At 33.8% G+C, this 17,868-nt stretch overlaps 1 protein-coding gene across 1 annotated transcript; it reads right to left on the bottom strand.

The window, feature by feature from the left end:
• Positions 1–9,806: 9,806 nt before the first annotated feature.
• On the bottom strand, positions 9,807–16,480 carry LOC143606938 (protein CLT1, chloroplastic-like). Its single transcript, XM_077082552.1, has 10 exons — positions 15,962–16,480; positions 11,851–11,996; positions 11,733–11,770; positions 11,459–11,574; positions 11,281–11,377; positions 11,161–11,196; positions 11,013–11,063; positions 10,805–10,928; positions 10,574–10,699; positions 9,807–10,143 (listed from the first exon to the last, which is right to left on the bottom strand). Exons 1-10 carry the CDS (start codon positions 16,375–16,377, stop codon positions 9,974–9,976), a joined length of 1,320 nt encoding a protein of 439 aa, XP_076938667.1. The 5' UTR covers positions 16,378–16,480; the 3' UTR covers positions 9,807–9,973.
• Between the last annotated feature and the right edge of the window lie 1,388 nt (positions 16,481–17,868).

The following is a 17,868-nucleotide window of genomic DNA, read 5'->3' as shown; positions in this document are numbered from 1 at the left end:
CCCCAACCTACGGTAGAAATGCCGGGGCGTGAACTGATTGTCACAGCTCATAAGGTTACTATCTTGCAACATTATAAGTTTCAATATCTATTTAATAATTTCAAATAAAACAATTACAGTTAGGTACATCAAGTATAACGAAATTACAACAATGATTAATTAAGTTTGTATCCTAAAAAGCATCTCTACGTGATCTTCATCTTGCTAAACAACAAAGCTGATAACCTGCAAATGCGTATAAAATATATTTTTGTCAACAACACATGTTGAGTGAATAAAACACCAATTTAAGACACAACAGTAATAGTATATATAATATATAAAGAAAGATGCAAACTGTTCCTGTGAGATAAACAATTAAACCATAGCACATACACAAACAATCAAACATAAAGAAAGGGCTAAACCGTTGCCATGTGAATGGGCATTGGTTACCAAAAATGAGATGTCGGTGAAACCATTGTCAATGCGTCGGACTCTGGCCACTACGACGGTCGCATGATCATACTAGACTGAGAATATGTTGGACCTCTACGAATGCGGTTTAAATAAAGCAAGTAAGCAAATAGCAAGTTAGGCATAAACTGATATTCACACAAGGATTAAACAGTTGCGATTTTGAATACTAGATAATAGATAAATATGATACGATACACATATGTCCCCAAAAAGGTTTAAAAATAAGTAAAAAGGGTAGTGATTTCTCACCTGATCAGATGAACGAAATACATATGAGGATGATGAGAAAAGTAAACTCTTCGGGATATACCGTCAAGGATTCCTAGTTAGATAATATAATAATGTAAATTAATTATAAATGATATAACATAATTTAATGAATTACGATTTCGATGTGGTTTAAGTTATGTTTGGGGTCGAGATGTTATTACTTGAATGATCGATTAATCTCTACGGTCATTGTTATTAATAGTCTTATTAATTATAAATTCCCAAATAATTACCCATGATATATAGTTAAATACTCAAATAATTTTAAAGAATTAAGATATAAGATATGCTTAAAATACTAATATCTAAATAAATAATTTGATTAATATAACTTGAGATACACTTATAATTATTCGAATAAAATAAAATAAGAATATATAAATGTAAGGCCCCGTTACCGGTAACCCTACTTTCGTGTTGGATTTACTCTTAAACACAGTTCTAAATATCAGAGTTAATTAAAACATTTACGCGGAATATAAAACTTTCATAAAACTTTACATAATTCATAACTTGTCTCAAAACATCCTTTGTCTTTCAACAATAAAGCATTAAAATTAAAACATCATAAGTCTTCAGATGCCAGTTTCTTGTTCAGTGCCATGTGTCTCCTCAAGCGAGCTGCCTCATCCTACTCACCTGCGTGCATACTAAAAGTCAGCTACGCTGAGTGAGTTCTAGTTAATCACATAATCATACAATACATTCTTACGCTTCATACTTAATCTCTTAACTTTCTTTCATATACACCTAAGTGCTTTTACTTTCATTTTTACCTTCATACTTTCTTTACATTCATAATCATACGTTCATTTTACCTTCATGCTTTCCTTACATACATAATCATACTTTTTAAAGAGCCTTTCGCCCTATAACCTCACAAATATTATAAGGGTCTGGTCCCTATCATCACAGATATTATAAGGGTCTGGTCCCTAGTTTTCGAATATTAGAAGGGTTCGATTCCCTAACATCACAGATATTATAAGGGTCTGGTCCCTATCATCACAGATATTATAAGGGTCTGGTCCCTAGTTTTCGAATATTAGAAGGGTTCGATTCCCTAACATCACAGATATTATAAGGGTCTGGTCCCTTGTTTTCGAATATTAGAAGGGTTCGATTCCCTCTTCGTTACCATACAACCATACATCATACCTCGAGTATTAGTAGGGCTCGGTACCCTTTTCGTAACCATACAGCCATACATCATACCTCGAGTATTATTAGGGCTCGGTACCCTTTTCGTAACCATACATTATACATCATACCTCGAGTATTATCATTTCTTTCTTCTATTATCTCTATCAAACATACATAACATACTTACCTTATACATAGCGTTACAACCTGACAGTACGTGCAATATCCGAAGATCGTTCACGTACTATCAAGCAATCATTCATACATTTCACATTATCAACATAAGGCATACACTTATCTCTTAGGATAAGTGTATTAACAAACATATTGAGTATGCACACAGCCCCGAAAACGTAACACATAAATGGGGCTAGAAACTCACCTGAACACGGTTACGTTCTCCGTTGATCGTAATCCCTTTCTTCAGTTGTGCACGGCTGACTGTATAACAAGTATACATATCAATTTAACTATCACTACTTATAATGTATTTATATCTTTATATGACCCACAACGAACGGGGGTCCGGGGGCAGCGCCCCTGGCAGCGGGGTCTAGGGGCGGCAGCCCCTAGCAGGGTCCAAGGGGCAGAGCCCCTGGCTGGGGTCGAGCTGCCAGGTCAGCTTGGAAAAATTTTATTTCCATTAAATGTCTTAACACATTTTTCATTAGATTTTTAATTTATTTTCTAATCGAACTTGACTTTAGGCGAAGTTAACCTTAGGCGAACTTAGCTTTAGGCGAAGTTACCAGCTAGGCGAACTTAGCTTTACAGCGAAGTTGCCATCAGGCGAAGTTGGCTTCAGGCGAAGTTGTCATCAGGCGAACTTAGCTTGCAGGCGAAGTTCATCAGGCGAACTTAGCTTGCAGGCGAAGTTCGTCGCTTTGAAGGCGAAGTTGCCCAAATGAAGGCGAAGTTGCCCAGGCAGCCGCTGTTTTAGTTTCTGATCGGCATTTCGATTGATTTTAACACCCTTGCTATGGTTCAATATCACCCACTACGCTACCCGACCATTTTCGGTCGTTTATACACTAACAAGCTTGGATCTTTAAACTTCAAGGATCAAGAATCATACCTTTTTGGGCTTGTTTGGATCTCGTTTACTTGCTTGTCACCACTAATCGCTCTCTCTCTCACTCGGGTCTGCCGGATCTGCCCGGATCTGCCTTCGGTCCAGCGGCGAAGTTAGTGTGGTATGTGTGTGTTTTTGGAGTGTTTTTAGGAAAATGATGGAAATGAAGGTATTTTGGGGTTTTGGGGGTATTTATATCCCTGAAATCCCATTCTCATTTAACCCATCTCAATTAATCCAAGTCCAAGACCCGCTCCCTACCCGATATTAATTAATTACGCGAAATCACTAAACATAACTTCCTTTATTCATCATTAAAATTTTTAGGATGTTACAATAAATAAATAATTTTAATAATGTGAAGACAATTAAATATAGCATGTAGTAAAGATAATAAATATTTTTTTTGTATCTGTTGACAAAAATATAATTTATACGCATTTGCAGGTTATCGGCTTTGTTGTTTAGCAAGATGAAGATCACGTAGAGATGCTTTTTAGGATACAAACTTAATTAATCATTGTTGTAATTTCGTTATACTTTATGTACCTAACTGTAATTGTTTTATTTGAAATTATTAAATAGATATTGAAACTTTTAATGTTGCAAGATAGTAACCTTATGAGCTGTGACAATCAGTTCATGCCCCGGCATTTCCGCCGTAGGTTAGGGTGTGACAATTATTATGAAGGTTATTATTAGTAGGCATTTCTGTATTGAACCTGTTATTGTTCAAATTCTGCAAACTTTGCGTTAAAGCTGCCAATTGTGATTCTAATCTGGACGTATTCACAGTCATTAGAATCTTGGCTGCTTCCAATTCTTGATTGTTATGAGATAAGGCTGAATTGAGTGATTCGAATTGAGTCGAGTGGCTGCCAATTGTTGTATCGATTCTCTGTAACAATGTATCATGTTCGGAAATACGCTGCTCTATTGACTGATTACGAGTCGCCATTTGACAATTGAACTGGAATTGATGAATTGAAGGTAATTAATCGAACAATTGATCAATTACGCTGATTTGAAGTGAAAACAAGGATGAATTGATCGAGCAATCGATCAATCCAGCTGGAATTGTAATGGATTTGAAAGAATTTGGGAACAAAAATGGTGAATTAGGGTTTCAAATCAAAAGCGTGTCCAAGGATTGACCCACTCTGATACCACTTGATAGAATAGAATTGGGAAAATCAGAGAAGAGAGCAATTCGATCAATCAAGCATATCCATTCCAACTGATTAATTCGTTATTATACAACTGACCTGCTAACAACCCTAACGACCAACAACCCTACACTTTCTATTACAGACTCTGAATTATCACACAGTTACCAACTAATCCATGCACTATTTCTTTTATGCAGTTACAGAATTACTCCCTGTACACTTTACATTGTAACATCCCTAATTACATGGGTGGTGTATAATATATGTTGATGTACTAACACAAGGAAATTACGTAAATGGTCTCTTGGTTTGATTATGGGGCTCTAGGTTGCAAAACAAGTAGTATGATTTAGCTTGTCTCCTACCGTTATTATGTTTATCTAATGAAACATATCAAATCTTTTAAGGGAATGTACTTTGGAAACACTTTACTTGTTTTATGGCTACATATGTGATTGTGAACTCATCAATCTTATGGAGACACTTTTTCTGACAATGCTTAAGATTCATGGGAATAAATGATGTACTTTTAAGCAAACGTAATAACCTAGTACAAAAATTAGCTTTAGATGCGGTGAAAAAGAGCTTTAGCAAAACCGCGTTAAAAAATAGGGTCTCAAAAGCTATTCTTATTTTTCAACGTGGTTTTGGAAACCGCGTCAAATGTTTCAAAAATCGCGTCAAATGCTCCACTCTAATTTTCATAAAATCATTTTTAGCCGCGCTTTTAAACCGCATCAAATACCTCCTACCCGCGGCAAATGAGCAACTCACCTTTCTAGAAAATATTTTTTAGCCGCGCTCTTAAACTGCGTCAAATGAGCATATATAATTTGCAATTATGACGCCGAATCCTGAATTTAACCTACCAAATCTATTTAAACGCTCATTTTTAACAATTAATTTAATCCATAAAAAATAACACAATTAACCAAAATACACTAAATCCAGAATTTTACAATATAAACTTCAAAAGTCAATTTTCAGCTACGCCAAAATGCATTAAATCCATAACTTTACAATATAGACGGTTAATCTATGAAACAAAATATAATTCTAAATTACAAATACTTCTAATCAAGTACACCAAACTTAAAAAAAAACCAGCATCAAGTTCTCGAGTAAGTTGTCGAAATCTATTTCATACACTAGCCTTATTTTGCTCTGGCCTAGTTTGCTTCGGCTTTGGTTGTTGGCTTTGAGACTTTTGAACTGACTTTGTTCTGGCAATGATAATCTAAAACATATAATTTGTTATGGAATATAATCAAAATTAATTATTTTATACATTTAAGTTTAATAATTAAAAATTTAAGTTAAGTTAAGTTAAAAATGGGCCACCTGAATTAATGAGCTAATAAGTAACAACCTAGCACAATCATAAATACCTCAACGTCAATACTTCTGTCCCCAAATTCTATATAAGGTGATTATTTTTTGTACTCTTAGTTGGTGTTCAGCACGTGTTATTTTAAGTATTATTGCTTTCTATGTTCAATATGTTTCTATCTAAACCAACACTATGTAGAAAAAAAAAAGGGTCGGTTGTATATAGGTATATAAAATAAAGTAGAACAAACAGATTAATTACTGTTTGTTGTTGAACATGCTGATTTTGAAGCAATTCAAATGGATCAACATTGGAGTCGAGAAGAGCCTCATTATTCATATTGTCGAGAAAAGCAATATTGACCACATAAATATTATTATTAAATTCAGCCGAAAACGACATCAAATATAATAAACAATTTATTATAATATAAAGTAATAAAACAAATAAAGTAAAGTAATATATAAACTACCCCCGGTCTATAGCCTTGAACACTCGTTTCGATATCACAAATGTGTGTTTGGAGTGAGGTTTGAATTGCCTAAATGCATTATGAGTTGAGGCGTTTAAAATCTACAATTAACAAAAAATATTATAATGAAATACTAATATAATAAAAAGATAAGACTAATATATAGTTAATATATCAAACTAATATACCTTTAATGCCTTTCTTGGCCATTGAATAAACTTATTTACGATGTGCTCCATGATTGATATTCCTTCTTTGATAGACCCGTGAGGAACGTGAATATACATATAATTTTTATGGACATAATCGACTTGTACTTTCACGCAATGTTCATGTATGAGGATATCATCAAATATCTATCACGTGTAGGTATGCCTAGCCATAGGCTAGAGTAAAATTGAGCACTCCTTGAATCAAGCTATTATAACAATTCACATCAACATATATTTTGCAAACCCGTATAACGTTTTGATAAACAAATATATGTATATATCTATAACCTTTGAATTATATGACTTGTATATTACCTCGATATCTCAATATACAATATGTGAGCCACCCGGGCCGGAGCCACCAAAACCCGAGCTTGTGCACACACTTTGTCTCTTCTAGATCACGTTCACATACGGGACCTTATCCACCCTTTCCCTACAATCTTTAAAATATCTTCCTTGAACTTGTGATTTCCCTACAAACATAATGCCTTTACCTATACAATATGAAGCCGCCCGTGTTCGGCCCCCGTGCTCAGGTCCAAGAGTTTCAGTTAATGGATCAGATTGCCCATTACCATAAGTTCCATTACGTTTCATATTATTCTCAACGACAATCTATATTTATAAAAGTGAACATATATTTAAAATATAAATGTTCAAGCATTCGACAGGTCTTTACTTCATATCTATTGAAACAAATTTCAAACTGAATATAAAAGTCAAAGATATACCTGCACACTTGATAAAAAACTGGATTATACGAAATCCACAACTCAGAAACGATTTCTGAATCAAGAGAAAGAAAAACCCCCCATCAACAATTTTGAACAAAACTGGACCTCAAATTGAGGTTTAACAATGGTAATTTAAATTAAAACTAAGAGCATATAATGATCGGAGATGTAACTGGTTACCTTTAAGAAGAGAAGAAACTAAAGTTGAAGACTGGTCTTCAAGATGAACGAACCACCGCCTTGATCTTCTTCTCCGGTTGCTCAGATCTGCCATATAAAAGTGGGGGAGTGAAGGTGACTGCTAAGAGAATGAACTCTTGTTTACAGACACAAAAATATGTGGGAGCCAAGGGTCCAAGAGAAGGTCCTTTCAATGAATGATAAATGCTCTTTATATAGGGACTCCATTGCTACCATCATAAACCCTAACCTTTATTGGGCCAAGCCCGGTTAAGGGTTACCTCCACAAACCCCCAGCCCAATAGGCCTAATTAGTAGACAATAACAAATAATGTAATAAACATAATACATAATGTAATATAAAAGGTTGTACCGGGTTTGACGTACCCTACACCTACAATTAGCTAGGGGGTTTTGAAAGAGTTAATATTTACCGCCTCTCTAATTATTCTTTTGGAACTGCTCTCGCTCCATTATTTCAGTTAGTATAGTTATTCTTTTTGTAAAATATATATTTCCACTCCACGTAATAAAACACCAAATCTTGAGATTTCAGAGTTTTATTAATTTTGAAATATATAATCCAAAATTTAAACATTTAATATCATTTTAAGTCAATCCATAATAATGAATTTTAAACCTGGAAAATTTAAGGAACTTTATATTATATTATAAAATATATTAGTAGACATGTAATTAGGCATGAGTATAAACCGAGTAAGACTCATAAAATCCGTGATACCTAAACCAATCTGACCCAATTATTTATAATAATGTCGGTTTTCGGATTCTTAGGATACAACTAAACGAGTCCGGATCAGGTCTCGTAGATCTTACCAGTTTGCTTATCCCTACATGTAACACACGGTCTATAGAAAACTTTATTTGAATAATACTAAAAGCGTTAGATAAAAAGAAAAACACAAAAAATTGATTGGTGAATGGAGCAGCACCCCTCAAATTACAGGAATAACCACACTTATTTGGGTCATGTCACTAGCGAGATAGTTGAATTTAATAATATACATAATAATATACCTTATGAGTTCATAATATATAAATAATGATAAACAAAATTTACAATTAATAAATCTCTAAAACCCTATTTAAATACAACATTCGAAGTTATATCCGAACTTTTTCTGTAATATTTACCTATATGGGCTTGTTTCGTGTGTTACCAGGACACCCGAACCAACCCTATTATAAATAACCGGGTTTTATAGGTTCGGGGTCTTGCCATGTTCATATAAGGAGCAAATGGATCACACCCGCGAGACATGATCCAAATTGGACCCATTTAATGATATTCTTATGACTTGGGAACCGACCATATTCGAATAACCAGGACTAATAGTTTTGACCTACATTATGTACGAATTAGTTGTTTACCGCATCTTTTTTTCACATAGTATTTCTATTATTTCTTTTATAAAACATATATTTCTTTTTACATAATAAACCAAATTTTAAGATTTCTAATTTTTATTAAATTTGAAATGTATAATTCAAATTTATGTATTTAAAATCATTAAAGTCTATCCATAACTATGAATTTTAAAAATGAAAATCTTAAGCAAGTTTAAATTAGAAAATATGTTAGTAAATAAATTTAGTTAAGTTATGAAAAAAAATATTTGTTTTCATTGTTCTGGTGACTTATTGTTAATTAAAAAGGAGAGTTTTTGATGCTGTTTGTATAAAAACCGTGGCTAAAAGAACGTTCCAAATTATTTGACGCTGTTATATAGCTTTAGATGCGAGTTTTTTGCGTAATAGATTTTTGTGGATATTAAGAAACCTTTTTAGACGCGGTTTTAGGGGTGAACCGCGTCAAAAAAGAAATATCAACCGCGTCTAAAGCTCTTTTTTCTACTAATACCAAACTCTAATGTTTTGTTTCATCTATCACATCAATAAACAATGTTCATGTTAAAACTCAATGTTTTCTTGTAAAACAATACCTCTTCTAATGATAAATACAACCATCGTAACCAAATCTTGGTTGAATGTGATTGCTATTAAGATAACCAACTTCCGTTATTGCACACGCACTTCTCCGTTGCGATTTCATATATTACTTCAATAAACAATGTTCATGTTAAAACTCAATGTTTTCTTGTAAAACAAAAACTCTTCTAATGATAATTTAACTATGGTATCCAAATCTTGGTTGCTAAACGCGCCCGTCTCCATACGAATTTTAGTACATGTACACCGCCGTAAACTTATCAAATCAATTATCATTTTACCTTAAGATAATTTACATACATATTAGTCCCTCCAACATCTAAATATATAAAATTAAAAACTATTTTGTTGTTATTAATTATTTTTATTATTGTCATTGTAAATATTATTAATATACTTTTTATTTTTAATAATATTAATATTAGTATCAGTCTTTCACACACACATATTTATATATAGGTTTATTAATATAATAATACATTGATAGTAGTAATAATAAATATTATTATGATCAAGAACAATAACACAAAAAGAGAAACAAAAAAAATAAAAACAAAACATTATAAAAATAAAAAAGTAAAATTAAATGTTTTAAAGAGAAGCATAAAATTTAAAAATTGTTAGAGGATAGTAATATGTTAAATAAAATTGTTGAAGAAAATCAAAGTTGAGGGAAGAGCATACATTTAGCCTAATCCTTAAGATAACCAGCTTCCGTTATCACACACGCGCTTCTTCGTTGCGATTTTGGATGTGATAATTATTAAGGTAAAAACTTTTCTAACGTACACTCATATGATATGTAGTTTCCAACAATAGTCGGATCGGTCCAGCCCATTTATTGGCAAAAATACATGCGCATATCTGATAGCCAACAACATTACATTGGCATGATGGCAAGAACAAAACTACCTATTTCTATGTTACAGAAAAAAAAAAAAAGATGATCATGATGATGTCAAGGGGTGGTGACATGTGATGGCATGGGCGGTGGAGCGGATGGCGTCCAAGCATATATCAACATGCCCATCACAAGCACAACCGCGCCCGCTATGAACCCTGATGGAAGAGAGGATGCCATCCCCAGGTATGGTAATGGAAGTGTAAACACAAATACAGATATTGGAACTGCAATCAGCAACATGTCAACAATTATTAGACAGAACAATATTTTTGTTTTAACTTAACCTTTTAAGCCATAACTAACAACAAAATAGATACAATCTTATATTATGGTCTGATGCAATCTTATGCGTGAAGAGGCAACTTATGCAATTGACCAACTATTTGAACATATTGGATAAGTGATTGCAATGGGTTGAGTATTTGAACAAGTTAGACCATTTATTGAACAAATCTGACCATAGATTATAAGGATATCTTATATTTTAGTGTTTAAAATTATCTTTTAGTACTTATTTTAATAATGCAAGCCTTGCATACATGACGCGCAGGCTTCGCACATCGTGCATCGGCTTTTGAAGTCAAAACGTATCGGTCGTCACAATGCTTTTTAAAACCAAGGATGCAATTAGCAAAATTGTGGGCATATTACAACCTGAAACTGTGGAGGCAAGTGAAGATACCACCGCGGATGAGATTTTTATAAGATGCAACAATGATATGTTGTACGCCATATTGACGATACAAAACAACACTGGTAGCAGGGGAGCTCCCTCACATCCTGTGCAAATCCAATATTATTAGACTTATGATAATAATCCAACTCTTCGTAAAATAATTAAGGAGATTGATCAACAAAAAAAAGCAAGATGAAAGGACCACTCACCACTTGATATGGTACCCATGTTTAAAAAGCAAGCTGCGCCATCTGAAAGATAGTTTGGCAGTTGATGAAACGGAATACCATATAACCTTGACAAAAATGGTAAAAGAACGCAAATAAAAACCGCCTGCACGAAAGAAAATATGCATAAACCGTTTCATTGTTTAACTGCTTGAAAAGCTAAGTCACGTGGCCCAAAAAGTCAACCTACCTGAAATGCAGATCCATAGGAATTTATAACAAACAGATCCACTGAACCACCCTGTTAATCAATTTGTAAAATATCACCATAAACGAGTATAGTAAAAAAAACGAAAAGAAAAGCATTGCAGACATTTATCAAATTCCATCCTACATACCTTTAACTTTTTTGCAGCATCCAAAAAAATGACCTCCTAAAACACGGGAAAGTCAGACATGAAAACTAATGATTGTAACCGAAAACATATAAATCATGTTTAACGAAAGCCATTACAAACCTTTAATATGCTGTCGGCTGCTTGAAACAGAAATGAAACGATCATTAGAAGACTCCAAAATAAACCAGCTTCCATTAATGAACCGGCACTAGATCCACTGCACAAGGACACTACTGGTTTAAAATTTGAATGCATATGTGTGTAATAAATGTTGATCGACATAAGGATAGTAAATTACCTGGCAACAGTGACAATGACACCAAGGGCGACAAGGAAGCAGCCTAGTAACTGGTTGAATTTGTATCTCCTTCCAAGAAAAAGATATGATAATATGATTTGCCAAACTAGAAAGCTCTGCATGTAATGGAGAGGTGGTAAGGCCCACGACTAAACACTGCCCAACAGATGCAATACTTGACATCTTAAATAGGATGTGTGTGTTGGGCGTGTCATTGACAGTTAAAAATAAAAGAATTTATTAAAGAAAAAGAGTCTTAGTTTTAACAAGTTACCTGCGACAGAATTGGAATAGATGCTCCTGACAGAACGGCTGTTACACAGGCAGTGTTAATATTTTTAAAGAGAAAACATGTGCATAAATAAAGTTGAGTGAATGGTTTGTATTAGTACCTCCTGCAGCCATTCCACAAGCAGCGCCAAGAGCTTCCAAGAGACCAACAGCAAGAAGTGGAGCTTTTGGCATGGAAAGCATTTCATCAGTAACAATGCCAGCTCGGTACCGGAAATGTAATATCGAGAAATACACAACCACATACCTACAAATTAATAGTTTTCACTATTATAAAACGAAGCTTACAATACATATCTCAACTGAAACATTAAGTTTTCTGAATTATAATTTCCTTTTTATCAATGTTCAATGAGGTCCTTACAAAGTTGATAGGCTTTTTTAGCTTTAATAAAATTGTTGGCACCATTCTTGCTTTGCAATAGGCCAACAAGTTTGCATTTGTTTAAATCATTATAATAATATGGAAGAATTAAACGGAAAAAAGAAGAAGCTTTTTAACTTTATATTTTCCCTACAATAAAAGAGGACTTTGGTCCCAAAAGAAAAGTATAGAAACTATCATCACGTAGACGAAAAACTTAATTATGCCACATCGAAATATGTAGAAAATGAGATTTTGATGACGAAAAATGTAATTAACAATAAGGCGACGGAGCACCAGCGGATCCCCTAATCAGGTAGTTGCCACGGGTTATGTTTACCGATTGATAATTTGATATTAACAACCTAGCCGTTATCCAACGCTTTTATGGTCGTTTAAAATTTTAAAAAGAAATGAACTATTTTACCTATTCGATATATACCCCGCTTTAACCATTTTACCTCAACAAAATTCAAACATATTTATCAAAATTCCGCACAAAGACAAACACAAACAAAAAGGATGACGAGTTAAATTTATTCATTCCATTGACGATTGTGATGAAGTATTCTACATCGATACTAATCTCCCATTTCTCTATGATATTGTCAAACAAGCTACGTGATTGCGATAAGGTCACCGGGTTCTAATGGAAGAAGATTATTTTGTTGACAACCAAAAATACAATGAAGTGACATTTCGGCCAAGGTATCGTATGTTGAAAAGTTTGTTCTTAAAATTGTAGGTGATACACAAGCAAAATTTGAATGGTTTCATGAGGGCCTAGACAGAAGGTGAAAAGGAGTTAAAAAACTCGCAACCGGTAATACTCCTGAGGAATACAATGAGTATTTATGTATATGTGAATGCTTGCAGTTTTTCTGTAATGCAGTAATTCAGTTATACGGCATAGAGTACTTACCTACATAGACAAGCCACGGCATTGCGCTTTTGTATCAAGCAAATGAAAAAAAGATCACCTTCGTAGGATGATGGGTAGCATTGACCGTGCACATCTTGTTTGGAGAATGTGTCCTACTCAGTTGCAAAACCAATATATGAGAGGTAGTTATCAATATCCGATGGTCAATTCTCGAAGCGGTAGCTTCAATAGATTAGTGGGCTTGGCATGCATTTTGTGGTCCGTCCGGATTAAATAACGCCATCCATGTTCGCATACAATCTCTAATATTTCTCACCAAACAGAATAGAAATACGCCTAACTGTCCATTTCATGTAAACGGGCGAGAATTTCAATGTGGATACAATCTTACCGACGGAGTCTACCCTAACTGGTCAACGTTTGTGAAAGCGTGCTTTCGGTGTTACAAAGGGAGAATGGGGTATACTTAGAAGACCCATGCAGACAATATTAGGAGAGAGACGTATGCATGCATTATATTGCACAACATGATCCTAAAAGATACGAATGTGATATCACGTGCCTACATAAGGGATCCTCCGGTCAAACCAATTTTAGACCAAAATGTCTTAGATGAGTTGCAAATCGCAAGTACACATTTCCAACTTCGAGTGGATATCGTACAACGCATTTTGATATTTTTTATTCATTATGTTATGTTTTAATTTTAATGAAACTTTAGCTATATTTTTGTTTAAAAATGTATGTTTTTATTTTTGGTTACTTAAATGAAGTGGCATCTTCAATTAAAATAGTTAATAGTAGTCCAGGATAAAAGTGAAATGACACTCACGCTGCGTTCTCGGTTTAAAATACAAGGAAAAGAAATGATAAGATTGGATAGAGGAAGAAAGGAAAAGAAATTATATACTTAAAAGACATTCTCAAGTTAAAATAAAAGAAAAGAAAAGAAAGTCTTTATTACATTCTTGAGTTATAACTTCTTGGAAGGAAAAAATAGGAAAAAAAATTATAACTTTACAATTATGTCCTCATGGCAACATGAAAAAAAAATTAAAATAGGGTAAATTGGTAATATGGTAATGAAATATAAACTTTTTTTCACAATCCGGCCATATTTGGCAGGAAAGTTTTGAAGGAAAAAAGGCTTAACTTTTCCTTCCATTCTTTTTCTTTTCTTTTAATGAAAAAACTCAAGAATGAAAAAAGAAAATTTTTCTTATCTTTTCTTTTCCAATCCCTTAAATAAAAAACTCAAGAATGCAGTTTCAAAGATTAGTGAAGTCTAACTAAGTGTATATGTTTTCTAAAGAGAACTGGATCATAAGCAAAGGTAGATTCATAACTAAATCTTTTTGTTTAATTTATAAAACAAAAATATTAACAACCAGTTTATTTTATTAATAATTAGTAAATGATAATAAAGAAGTAGAAAGTAAAATGTGGGTAAGCGTGACATCTTGACAGACGTGCAGAATCTTGGGTTTACCGGGATGGTCCCAAACATAATAATAAATTAATATATACACGTAACGTATAATTGTTAACAAATAAATAAATAGAGGCATAAAAGTGTGTTTTGTTTCCTCAATAATAATCCAGGAAGATTGATTATGTTAGGGGCTGTTTAGTAGTCTTTTAATGATTATTCAGAGGCTATCTTTTAATGGTTAAAGAATCTGAATGGTTAAGAGGTAATATTAAGTCTGAATGGTTAAGAGGTAACATCTTAATGGTAAACCATCACAAGTCGTATTCTTCTATTTTTTCTTTGGTAAACCTCTTAATAATTCCATTCAAATGTAGCCTCCTAATAACCATTCAGAAGCTACCAAACAGCCCCTTAGTTTAAAAATAAAAATCCACATTTTATATATAAAATGGTTTATTGGATTTTAATAATCCAAACTTTGGCCTATTGGCTGATATTAATCCCAACTTAAGAAATTCCCTAGAATAATCCCAGCTTTCACTCTGTTGGCCTCCACTGAGCCTTTTCTTAACAGGAACTAACCCAGTTAGTTTTAGGGCAAAATATGTCATTTCTACAAATTGAAGGGGATAAACGAAAAATATAAATTAACTTAAAAACTCAACGAAGTGGGCGCCACCACCACCGCGGTCGCCGCCACCGACACCACAACCCTCGACACCGCCACCACCACGACCGCCGTCGTCGACACCGTCACCACCACCATTACGGCCTCCGCCACCGGTGGTGGGGGTGGAGGCAATGGCGGAGGTCGCGGTGGTAATGGCGGGTGTCGACAGCGGCGGTCGTGGTGGTGGCTGGTGTCGAGGGTTGTGGTGTCGGTGGCGGCGACCGCGGTGGTGGTGGCGCCTGTGTCGTTGAGTTATTAAGTTAATTTACATTTTTCGTTTGTCCCTTTAATTTGTAGAAATGACATATTTTGCCAAAAAACTAACTGGGTTAGTTCCTGTTAAGAAAAGGCTCAGTGGAAGCCAATAGAGTGAAAGTTAGGATTAATCTAAGAAATTTCTTAAGTTAAGATTAATATCGACCAATAGACCAAAGTTTGTATTATTAAAATCCAATAAACTATATAAAATCCAGTGTTAAATTAACAAAAACCTAGAGTCATGTTGGGACATGTAATTAAAAAATGATTAAAACTAATCCCAAACCCCAACCTTGAAAAAGTATTTTATTTAAAATCGGTCCTACTAATTATAACGAACCAACATTTGTATTCATTGTGTCCATTAAATGAATATATATCATGCACCTCCACTAATAACTAATAATTCATTTCACTCCACAAAAGAAGATCTGATGTTTCAAATAATATGACTGGTGGAGATTTGTGATGTGTAAAAAGATATTAAATAAGAAATGAGTAATTAATAATTAATAAAATTAAAAAAACAAAACATCCTGGGGAAGAAGAGAAGGGTAGAAAGTACGAGGTTGAAATGAAAAAGAAAAGAGAATGGTTTTGGTTACCCGAAGGTTGCAAGCTGAGCCAAGAAAAAAGGATAGTGCTTCAAAGGCAGCAAAGCCAGCTTATAGAGGACCCGATTGGCTACACCTAACCCCATGGTAAGAAGCGCCGCCGCTGCAACCTCCACTCTCCGATCTCCAATTCTCACCTCCTTCCCATCCGACTCTTCCTCTTTACCATTATTATTATTATCATGTAACGCATACCCGCATATGATCGATTTCTTCCTCCTCCTCCTCCTATTATTATTATTAACCTCAATCGGGCAGTTTGTCCTCAGAACGATAGCTTTCATTCTCCATTTCCATTCATATTCATTTCGATACGATACCAATTGGGAGGATTTTGACAACACTCGTCGCCGATAATTCAACAATTCGCCCGTGCAGCCGGAGATCCGCTGGCTGGAGGCCGCCATAACTAAATATTATTATTAAATAAAATAAATGAAGCAAAGGGGAAATGAATGTGTATATGGAGGAGATCTGACGTGGGTCAGAGAGAGATTGTCCCGTTTTTGAATTCTTTTCCTTTGTTTATCAAAATGTTTGTTGTGCGCTTTACGACCATCATCTGTTTTTATTTTTGGAATCTTTTTTCATATATTATGTTTTTATTCTACAAAAATACTCATTTAATACACTTTGCATGTATTAAATGATTTTGGTGTTTACGAAAATGTCTCAGGGGCAACGTGGTTCCTCATTTGCCTACATATATTTATGTGGGTATATTTCAACTTTTTCTTATGTTTTCTTCAATTCTCTTATATCATGTTTAGTCTCAGTGTCACACAGGTTACTTTTTTTTATTGATAGTTTAAAATTGTTAATTAACTAATACTCATAAAGGGTTGCAAACGCTTCAAATTAATAAAGTTTAAACAAACATAAATGAAAAATGTAAAATAATCCTCGTAAAACAAGGCCCAAACATCTTCAAGTATAAGTTTTGAGAATGTTTAATAGCAAACTCATAAGCCTACAAAATCCTTCAAAAATTAAATCGTTCAATACGTAAATAGATGTTAACAGGCCTAAACGCGTTTGACTTACAAATTTGGATTTCGTATTTAATCAAAAAGTAGATGGGCATACTAAAATCACTTATCTTTCACATTCATACAAAGTCTTGTTGTCTATACTCAGTGGCTCCGCCTCCTTTACTTTCTGCACAAAACAAACAAATATGAAATATATCAATAATTGTACCTTTTAAAGTTTTAGATATTAATAAGAAAAACATTTTTTTAAAGAAACCTTACGTTTTAATAATGCAATTAGATTAACTTTCAAAGAGGTATAATTAGTGTATGTTTATCAATGTTCAGTTATGTTTGTTTCGATTGTTGTTAGATTTTAAATGAGCGAATATAAAACGAGCATGATAATGTTCATGTTTTAAACGAACTAAAATGAACACAATATTTGTCCGACTTAGTGTCTGTGTTCGTGAAAAGTTAAATGAACGAGCGTACATGCGATTGTCAAAACAAATGAGCCGATCCCAGCCTAGTTCAGCTCGGCTCATTTGCATTATATCATACCTCAACATGGTTCAGCTCTGCTCATTTACTCATAACTTGTTCTTGATAATATAGGGACAATATCAACTTAATGAAGATCTGGTCATGTAAAGAAGATAAGATATGAAATTTTATTTTTATACAAATCTAAACTTGAAACATCTTAAATTGGTAAATGCTTTCATTTAGTAAAATCTTCTACTAACTATAACCCATAAACTCGCAATAAAGCTAGCAAATATACATTATAAAATGGTTAAAATACTAAGTTGAGCCAATCAAACCTTAAATCACGAATTCATGATGCCAATTACACATATATAACAGTTTAACCCAAAGCAACACAAAATACATAAATGCTTAAAACAGACAAATTACATTATT

This window comes from Bidens hawaiensis, unplaced genomic scaffold (genome assembly GCF_021521415.1).
Source record: "Bidens hawaiensis isolate Kalapana, Puna unplaced genomic scaffold, B.hawaiensis_p1.1 tig00078452_1, whole genome shotgun sequence".
NCBI lineage: Eukaryota > Viridiplantae > Streptophyta > Magnoliopsida > Asterales > Asteraceae > Bidens > Bidens hawaiensis.
The sequence above is the reverse complement of the archived record's forward strand: the minus strand, read 5'-3'. Positions and strand labels throughout refer to the sequence as shown.

Bases quoted from the DNA above. Each gene is read 5' to 3' on its own strand.
- LOC143606938 (XM_077082552.1), bottom strand. From the start codon at position 16,377: ATGGCGGCCTCCAGCCAGCGGATCTCCGGCTGCACGGGCGAATTGTTG. The intron at 11,197-11,280 runs GTTTGTAATGGC...CCCGTGTTTTAG, and splicing joins CAGCCGACAGCATATTAAAG to GAGGTCATTTTTTTGGATGC. The intron at 11,064-11,160 runs GTATGTAGGATG...ATTGATTAACAG, and splicing joins ATGCTGCAAAAAAGTTAAAG to GGTGGTTCAGTGGATCTGTT.